Source organism: Aplysia californica, unplaced genomic scaffold (genome assembly GCF_000002075.1).
Source record: "Aplysia californica isolate F4 #8 unplaced genomic scaffold, AplCal3.0 scaffold00133, whole genome shotgun sequence".
NCBI lineage: Eukaryota > Metazoa > Mollusca > Gastropoda > Aplysiida > Aplysiidae > Aplysia > Aplysia californica.
Genome location: NW_004797403.1, coordinates 1,188,593 through 1,198,974, shown reverse-complemented (window position 1 = coordinate 1,198,974; position 10,382 = coordinate 1,188,593). Strand labels below are relative to the sequence as shown.

Here is a 10,382-nt window from a genome sequence, read left to right as displayed (position 1 = left end):
AACGCATAGAGCCTGCTGGGATATGCGCTATACAAATGCTATTTATTATTATTATTATTATTAAAACTGAAACTCCCTCTCCTTCTTTTTTGTGTTTGTTACTCTCTTGTGATACCTCTAATCTTCCGGAAATATATGACCTAATTGCGTTGCAAGTGCCGTATAAAACTGTAACTTAAAGCAAAACAACTCTCTTGTGAACTGTTATTTCCGGGGTGCCTTGATAGTCGAAGCAGACTTTGTGCTGTTGAGGCTAGAGAGGTGAGCACAGTAAGCCTGATTCCCCGGGTGCTCTGGTGTGGTTCTCTTCTTCTTTCCTATCCAACATCTATCGTCGTTATCTTCCCTCCTTCTTTTTTGTGTTTGTTACTCTCTCTTGTAACACCTCTAATCTTCGGCACTTATTTAACCTTATTGTGTTGCAAGTGCCGTAAAACACTTACTAAAACAAAAGTCTCTTGTAACATCTCTAATCTTCGGCACTTATATAACCTTATTGTGTTGCAAGTGCCGTAAAACACTAAAAAAATAAAATAAAGCAAAACACCGTCACCCCCCCCCTCCCCAACCCGTCCTCCCTTCCCCACCCGTAGGTACTATGTAGCGCTCTCAGAACTGTTGACCTACATACCGCTCCCCGCCTCTGGTGATAGGCCTGGCTGGTGTTCCCGCCTCTCTCAGTCACCGCCTCATTTCCATACGTCATCCGCAGCGGTCACTCTGTGACTGTGAGATGAGAATCCCCTCCCTTCTCTCTCTCTCTCTCTCTCTCTCTCTCTCTCTCTCTCTCTCTCTCTCTCTCACACACACACACACACACACACACACACACACACACCCAGAAACACACACACACACACACACACACACACACACACACACACACACGCACACACACACACAAACACACGCACAATCATACACACGAGACGCCAATTCAGTTGGCACAGACATGGCTCGGTTGTTTTATATTAGTCATATATCGAAATCTACAAGACTCTAGCAGTTTTTTCTTCAATCAAACTTAATGTTTGCTGTATGCACCATTCGTTTCTACGGAATTTGGTGTTTGTTTTATGCATGATTATTTTTCTGTATGTATGTGGAGTTATAGGGAACTTTGTGATGTTGAAAAATTGGATGGCGAAACCCCAGAAAATTAATCTTTTTCTTAAATCAAACTCTACATTTTCTGCACGTAACATCGATTTCTACTCAGTTTTGTGTTCATTTTACGAAAATAATTTTAATAGGCCCGGAATCATAGAGAACGGTGTGGCACGGAAAACGTGGATGACAAAGTTGGCTGCATACAACGGTGAAAACGCGTTCTGGTATACTAAGAGTTAATGTCATCCGCGGTGCTCACCTTTCGTGCTGACGAAATCTGCATAATGTTATCACCGTCGTTCGTGCAACAGGTTCTCTCTCTAGTCACAAGGACTTACACAAGTTTTACAGAAGTCTCTGCTGTGTGTTCTATGTTGCAGTGGTGAGTCACTCAAAAAATTATTTTTTTTAAAATACTAAAAAAAATAAAAAACCAAATTGCAATGATAGAAAAATACGCAGAATTAGTCAGTTGCCACGAGTGTCCAATCAGGGCGTGGATGGTTTGAGGGTGTTTCTGGTAAGTACCTTCTTTTTTTCCTTTTCTTGTGTTTGTTTTTCGTATGCTGTTTCCCTGCACAACATGACCATTGTTTTTTTTATAATGTTTCTTTTTTTAGGGGGGGGGGTATGTGTTTTTTTCGGATACCCCTTTCAACAAGACTGGTTGTTTAAGAGGCGGGACTAACAACAATTTTTAAGGCCATCCTATTAATTCAGAACACACTATTATATATATATTATGGAACTTGAGCAAAGGTCACCCTTATTTTTTTATTTCCGTCTGTTGTTCCTTTCTGTCAATCTTTCTATCCACAGGTACATAATGACGATTATTGTATTACACTTCTAAAAAAACAAAAACAAACAAACAAACAAACAACCAAACAACCAAACAAACTAAAGACTAATCAAACTGATGTAAGCCTTTGTCTGTGTTTAAACAACCAGTCTTGTTGAAAGTGGTATCCGAAAAGAACACATATCCCCCCCCCTCCCCTCCCCCACCCCGTGTTGCACACTCGAATCCACCCCCCCCCCCTCTTTTTTTAAAGGACAAATTCTTTGCAAGAAAAATTATTGTGCCGATGAGCATCAGTACCTGAGTCATATCGGCCCTCAGTGTGTCTCCGAACAGAACGAGTTGACCCAAGAGCTAACCCACATAGTGAAAAACAAAACAAAAAAACCCAAACAAAACAAGAACAAAAACAACCAGGGCATTGCACTGTCGCTACTGTCATTTATTGCTGTTGAACATTTTTTCAATTAGCGCCAACTACTGTTTTCACACAGCGGTGGGAACTTTACTAAAAATATAAAGTGCAAAGCAGTAGATTTCTAACTGGGAAAAAACAACAACAATATTTGCTCAAAAGAACGAAAAATTGACACACACTCACACACACACACACACACACACACACACACACACACACACACACACACACTGCCGGACTCATAATCATGAGATTGCGGATTTGGACGTTGGAGAAGTAGCTCGGTCCCACATTACGTTTTGTCCATGTGAAAGGCACTTAACACACTCTTATTATTTTCCTGACTTCATGCAGGTGTGAATGGATTCCCGACAATTGACATGTCGACACGATATCTTGTCAGTATGTTAGTGTGAAATGGCAGTTTGCACTATAATAATAATTCTGGGGTAGCTGAGATGATTTTTGAGTGTTCTAGGGTCTGCTTTGGTAATAGTCATAGAACATACTTGTATTGCAACTGCTGTATGTAAAACTCATACAACAATCTGTAGAGCATTGTTTTATACTATATAAATACAATTATTCGATATCATCATCAACATCTCAGATATAAATGATTTGCGCCGCAAGTTCAGTGAAACAACAGCCACAAAGAGATCCAGTGGATTCCAAGCCATGTAGGAATCGAAGGGAATGAGGCAGCAGACCAAGCTGTCAATGAAGCCATGGATAATGAAGGAGGCAGACGACCAATAACGTACTTTCCAATGAACAAGGGGAGAATCAGAGACCTACCATGCAGAGCAGAATGTGGATTCTGGGTATTCCAATAAGCAGGAACAATTAATAAAATGTCGTTAGGATCAGGTTGAGCTTTCGAGACTGCAGTCGGACCATCATTGGAGCATGGGGTAAATGAAGACCTCAAACCACGCTGCCGAAGAGGCAACCAGGAAAAAGGAATGCCAAACATGTGTTTGAATGTCCAGGAACAATGGCAACTCGAATGGAGTTATTTGGACGAATGGAGTTATTATATGGACGAGTGGAGGTGCCTTTGAGTATAATGACAATGGAGCCGAAAAAGAGCCTCACTCTCGCTCCAAGATTTCTTCGTCGAGTCCACCAGACCAATTAAGGGAACAAATAAAGTCATCATCATCATCATCATCATCATCATCATCATCATCATCATCATCATCATCACTGTTTCGAAATGACAATAAAACAAGACTTTTGTAGTTTAGTTCAATTGGGATTTTGAAATTATTTTTTACTTTTCGTGAGTGTAGGAAAATAATCCAGAAAAAAAGAAAGTGAGAAAACAAGAAGAGAATTCACGGAGCTACATCTCTATGGTGCGCGATCCTGTATAAGTATTATGAATTGCATGCGAAAATGCTTCTCATGTTGTGAAACTCAAAACTTTTTTTCGCCAAATAGCTCTGAGCTAAGAACTGGGGTGATAGAACTTTGTAATTCTAGGGAAGCGAATAATTTATGACATTACTTGTTTCGCATAATTCCATGCTCGACATCCAGTTCTATGCACTTTACCATCTATTTAACTACCCTAGGAGACCTGATAGAATTCTGAAAAAACCTTAACTTGCTGGAAATCATACAGTGCAAACAATGATTTATACTGGCTGTAAAATACTTACATACTGATAAGATCTTTCGCTGTTTCCGGCCGGGCATCCATTTCCACCTGCACGAAGTATGAAGTGAGGAAAATGTGTGTTTAGTGACTTTCTCAATGTCGCAACGTCAGACCGAGCTGAGCCTCGAACCCCCGAACCGGCAATCTCACGACAAGTCCAGTTACTTTAACTACTGGCAAAAGCAAACTGCAGTTATTATTATTTTTATCTTTTTATAATTAGGCCTATTATCACTTTTTCCTTATTATTATTATTATTATTATTATTATTATTATTATTATTATTATTATTATTATTATTTTGTTAAAATCTCTTCTATTTATTTAAATAACCTTGCTTTGCATTTTGTTTTGGTAAGGGTTTTACGCCGCATACAACTACTTTAAGTCATATCACCGCGCCCTATTTACCTAATACGCATTTCATTCTGCAATATCAAACTAAGACATAAAGCATAGGCCATTATCATTTAAATGGACTCTTTAAAAAAAGTCGATTTGACCCTGATTACTAAGTTTTCATTCAAACGTCAGTATTATACTGTGCGCCTTACTGTGCTGCCAGCTGCTGCCACCGTTTCACAGCCTTAGTCTTTGCAGTTTGCCATTTAACCCTTTTGGCGTAGACTGCATCATTCTGAAATAATGTGGAGGGACATATTATATTATTATGGAATTTCTTTTTTGTCCACATCATTCATGCTGTTTAATGAATGTTTGGCTCAGAAAACAATTAGGATTAAAAATTGGTATTCTTGTTTATGTATGGAGATTCTGTTTATTTTCTGTAGTAACCTTTCTTAGTGACTGCAAAGCAATTAGTGAGTGACTGGATGTGAAGAAGAGGAAACAATCGAGGGAGGAAAGTGGAAAGAGAGAGAGAGAGAGAGAGAGAGAGAGAGAGAGAGAGAGAGAGAGAGAGAGAGAGAGAGAGAGAGAGAGAGGGAGGGAGAGAGAGAGGGGGGGGGGTGGGGGGGGCACAAAGAACAAAAGAGAGAGAGAGAGAGAGAGAGAGAGAGAGAGAGAGAGAAAGAGAGAGGGAGAGAGAGTGAGAGAGAGAGAGAGAGAAAGAGAGTGAGAGAGAGAGAAAGAGAGAATGAGAAGGTACTGTTTGTGTGTGTGTTATGTGTTTGTTTATGTGAGTGTGTTTTTGTATTTGTATTATGTATGTATGTGTGTGTTTATTAATTTATATGTGTAAGTATTTGTGTGTGTATGTGTGTGTGTGTGGCTGTGTGTCTGTGTGTCTGTTCGTGTGTGTTTGTGTGCCCATGAATAAACGTGTAAATGTACTGAGTACATTCTTTACTGTTTTATATATATGATATATCAGGAGGAGTTACATTTTGTGAGATTATTGCAGTTTGTCGTTCGACTCTCTCCGCAGCCCAGAATTTAATTAATGCCAATCATAAACACACAGCTTGAAGCCGTTAATAACGGAAATAACAGAAAAAAGTACTTACTCATTCGACCCTCATCCTGCTCTTTTAACACTCCATTCTTCATAGTAAACATCATTTTTTTAAAATTGAGCTTACTATCCTGTTGATTATGCGAGATGGTACTCGTTTAAAAAGTAGGTGCTGGCTTCTTTATGTTTTGTAAAAACTTGTAGTAGAAGATTCCAACTGCTTGTTTTACATGTGAAGTACCCTTTTCTCAGTTGGAATCAGTCACCCGTGTGAGCTTCTTAAATTTGGTATGTTGGAAAGGGGGGGGGGGGGGTGAACTCTCCTTGATGATGATAATCAATTTCTAATAACCCCATATATAATAATATCATAAAAAACTCTTCTGCACAATATACAAAATTTTTTCCCTCGCACTATGCAACAATGATGATGATTATGATGATGATGATGATGATGATGATGATGATGATGATGATGATGATGATGATGATGATGATGATGATGATGATGATGATGATGATGATGGTGATGATGGTGATGGTGATAATAATGATGACGACCACGGTGACGACGATGATGATGATATAAAAAATACATAAGGTAACTTTAAACTACAAGCAGTAAAGAAATGATGATATTACATTACTTGTCGCAAGGTACTCAACATCCGTAACTCAAACAAGAGTGGCAATAATGCGTGTGGGGTTGAAATAGATCTTTCTCGAATCACTCTAGACAAAATGCTGTTCGTGCAATTTGCAAAATTAACGCTGGTTTGTTTTGAAGCCACGAATAATGTGTATACGTGTAAGTTTTTACGAAATGTATGACGACCTAGTTGAAGACACTAAGTGTTTTTGCTTGAGAATAGGAAGCAAGGTGATGAGATGCAGAAGAAAAAATAAGACAAAACACTGCTAAAAATAATGAAATGGTAAGCCCTATAGTTTTAACGGCCCCTATCAACACTATTAGGTTATTTAAAAGGCAGGACCTCCGTGTTTAACGTCCATCTCCGAAAGGACCGAGCCAAAAGGGAAATTCGTGTAAAGTGTCTATCCCACGGACAAAAGGTCGGACTGAACTGAGGGTGGACGTCCCGAATCCGCAATCTCACTATTACGCGTCTGGTAGCCTAACCACTAGGCCACCGACGCCACATAATAAAATAATAATGATAATAATAATAATACTAATAATAATAATAATAATAAAAATAATGATAATAATAATAATAATAATAATAATAATAATAATAATAATAATAATAATAATAATAATAATAATAATAATAATAATAGAAAAAGAAGAAGAAGAAGAGGAGGAGGGAGAGGAAGAAGAAGAAGAAAACGAAGAAGAAGAAGAAGAGGGGGAGGAGGGAGAGGAAGAAAAAGAAGAAGAAGAAGAAGAAGAAGAAGAAGAAGAAGAAGAAGAAGAAGAAGAAGAAGAAGAAGAAGAAGAAGGAGAAGAAGAAGAAGAAGAAGAAGAAGAAGAAGAAGAAGAAGAAGAAGAAGAAGAAGAAGAAGAAGAAGAAGAAGAAGAAGAAGAAGAAGAAGAAGAAGAAGAAGAAAAGGAGGAGGAGGAGGGAGAGGAAGAAGAAGAAGAAGAAGAAGAAGAAGAAGAAGAAGAAGAAGAAGAAGAAGAAGAAGAAGAAGAAGAAGAAGAAGAAGAAGAAGAAGAAGAAGAAGAAGAAGAAGAAGAAGAAGAAGAAAAAGAAGAAGAAGAAGAAGAAGAAGAAGAAGAAGAAGAAGAAGAAGAAGAAGAAGAAGAAGAAGAAGAAGAAGAAGAAGAAGATTGGGCTCTCGTCAAAAAAGTAACACCAAAGAAACTGCTATTTTTCCCAGCATTGGGCTACTTTCGTTTCAAATGGGTTTTCTTTTTGGCTTTTTGGCTCAACAACTTTTATGTCCATTCAAATACACATATTTTCTGTGTGGATGTTTACAGAAAAACATTGATCGAAAGAACAGAGAATGTAAATTTCCGGTTTTCAAAGACAAGGACGCTTAAACTTTGGAAGTCAACTTTGGTGGCCATTATTTTTGCTAATTTTACCTTTGGCACCAGTCGAATCCCATGTCCTTCAAGCTTCGGCCAAATACAAGACAAATGAGCAAGCTTTACTAAGATGGTGCTTATAACTTTATATTATGCCTCGAAATTGATGAACGCCTGATTCCACCGCATTGAAACACAAATGTCAACACACACTCGCAAAACACATTGTGTCATTCTTTCTATTTTCTCACTCATTAATTTCATTTCTATTTTATTTATTCCTTATTTAATTGTATTTATATAAATATATGTTTTACTTTGTCCACAGATCGAGGCAACCTTTTCGAACACAGAGACGTTTATTCTTTGTTTCGGTGGGCACCAACATGAGAGCTCATATCACACCGAGATAACCCCATCTTAGTAAGGACCAGCAACATCTCCTCTACGTACAGACTGGACGTGAGATCATTTTTTGGACACCCCTTATTAACGATCTAGTCACTTTTATGTTACAGTTCGCTATCGGAAGCGGCAACGAACTCTTGACCTACGCCATAATGAGCGAGAGACGTTACATGAATGACTTAGACGAAGCAGGAGAAAAATGCTTCGGCCAGACGGAATACGGCAGTAATTTTGTTCGACATAACAAAGACGCCTATTGGTCATTCGTGGACAATTCAGACGTATCATTTAGGAGAAAGAAGAGCGGATACGACACGGATAATATCGGTGTTCTGAAATCTTTACGAGCAAAACGACCCGACACGAGAAACGGCGGGATTATGAATGCTAGAAGTCACAGCAGTCTCGCAAGTGTTTGCTCCGTTAGTAATGGCGTTGGCGGAAGGAGCGGATATGGTGGCTCGCTGAGACGAAAACGAGGCGATGTTTCCCGGATGTCGTCTGTCGACATCAGCAGTGTCAGCAGAAATAAAACATTTCAGGAGACAGGAGGAAGAAACCGAGCCTCCAGCATGACTTCGTCGTTAAGTGACGTCACGTCCGTCAGCTCCATTTCGTCTGGTGGATTCTCCACAGCGCGGGAAAACACGACGAGTCGTCTGCGACAGGAGCTACACCGCGGAAGTCCAGTGGAGGCCAACGGGACTTATCAAACTCCATTACAGAGGAAAGAGAAGGAGCTGAAAGAGCTGAGGAATGAGGTAACTTTATTTATATAATATATGTGAGGCAGCGTGGTGGAATCAGGGTCTCGTCAATTTTTGGGCACGTAGAGTTATTGGTATCATCTTAAAGCTTGCTCACTTGTCTTTATTTGGGTGAAAAAAATATCCATTTATCTTGAATACAAGTAGATATATTTCAAATGAAGGAGGTGTGCTCACCTATTTTCAGAGGTAAAATAAGTGAGAAAATGGCCGCCATAGATTAGTTATTTCCTTATCTTAAGAGTCCGTGGTAACTGAAAATTTACATTTTTTGTGCCTTTAATCAATGTTTTTTAAAAAGAAAAATCCACATAGAAATGAGTTCTTTAATGGGCATGAAAGGTGTTGAGCCAAAAACAAAAATTTGATAAAAATTCACAAACCTTTGGAAAAATGTAAGTTTCTTCACTCTGATTATTTTGACGAGAGCCTGATTCCACCACGTTGCCTCACATATTGATTCTTAATGTTCTACGCCACTTCCGACACAAGTGGGATCGTGTAAGAGACAGACTGTTAAGATCTTTCTTGTCAGAACCAATACGGGCTAGGTGGTATATTTATAGATTCCGACAGTTCGAGAAACCGAATAAGTTTATTCTCCCACTTTGAAATCGAACTCATGTCTTGTGAAAGCAATAACGATGTATCGAACTACATCACAGACACTTCGCTGCCTTAGATTTACGATGATCTATCTGACATTTTTGTCCGTTTTGGGTCACATAATTAGACCATTAGGTTAGACACCAAATGTTACATAATGTGCTCTATCAAAATCGTCAAACTATTCGAAGTCGTCATCAAGATAGTCAAAACATTGTATTCGAAAAAGCCCAATATGCCGTGGAACTCAAAAAAATTTACATCAAATTTCTCAAAACTAGGAACGGATCAGATAGAGCTTTGTACTTCCGAGGTAAGGAATTGTTATTTTGGTGAAATCACATAACAATTCTTAGATCTTTGGATAGCAAGTTCAAAGGTTCGTGGCATGTATCCTTGGGAAAAGTACTTTGCACAAATTTATTCATTTTGGTTCTTAAAGGAGATTGACTTAAGAATTCAGATCCCGCCTCTTATTAAAAAAATACCCTACGGTGTTGCAGGGAGCGTTAAACATTGTGTGCAATTTGGCTTTTTTTTCCGAATGCCAATACTGCATCTTTTTAATGCATTATATGTTTTTACTCATCATGTGTTTTAAATGCATCGTGTGATTTTACTCATTTTAATGCAGCTCCATGCTTTAGTCTAGTCCATAATCTTTGTCACACATTTCTACAGTAGTTAGTAGTTAGTACATATACGTCACTGTCATTTGGTGGGCAGGTAAGAAGAGAAGTTGAGGAATTTAAAATGCTCTTCTCCCATAATTTTCCTCAATTCTGTTCTTGTTCTTGTTTTGTTGTCGCCATTTATATTTTTCATTAGATGGATTTATCAGTGCCATTTAAGAGCAGTTGTCCACATATTATTTATTATCTCATAATATTACGTGGCTGAAAAACTTGGGCGTTGCCAGTCAGTTTCAAAACACATGGTTCACCTCTTTTTAATGTTGAATCACCCTCATCAAAAACAATTTAATACTTTGGACGAATTCCATGAATTGAATATTCAAATAATTCTTATATAGTTTTGTCCCGTCAGATTTCGTCTGTGTCATTTTGCATCGTATAACTGTCACTGTCAGTGTGATCATATACTATCTTTAGGTAAACACGCACACATACACGTGGGTGCGTTTGTGTGTTTGTGTATGTGTGTGTATGTGTGTATGTGTGTGTGTGTGTGT

The 10,382-nt window shown here is 38.5% G+C and overlaps 1 protein-coding gene across 1 annotated transcript in view; it reads left to right on the top strand.

The window, feature by feature from the left end:
* The window catches only part of LOC101856571 (stress response protein NST1), a gene marked incomplete in the record, with an annotated part of 23,110 nt that overhangs the window by 8,745 nt on the left and 3,983 nt on the right, over positions 1–10,382 (top strand). Inside the window, 1 exon segment of the mRNA XM_005096637.3 lies at positions 7,738–8,578. Within this exon segment, the coding sequence (XP_005096694.2) occupies positions 7,919–8,578 (660 nt within the window).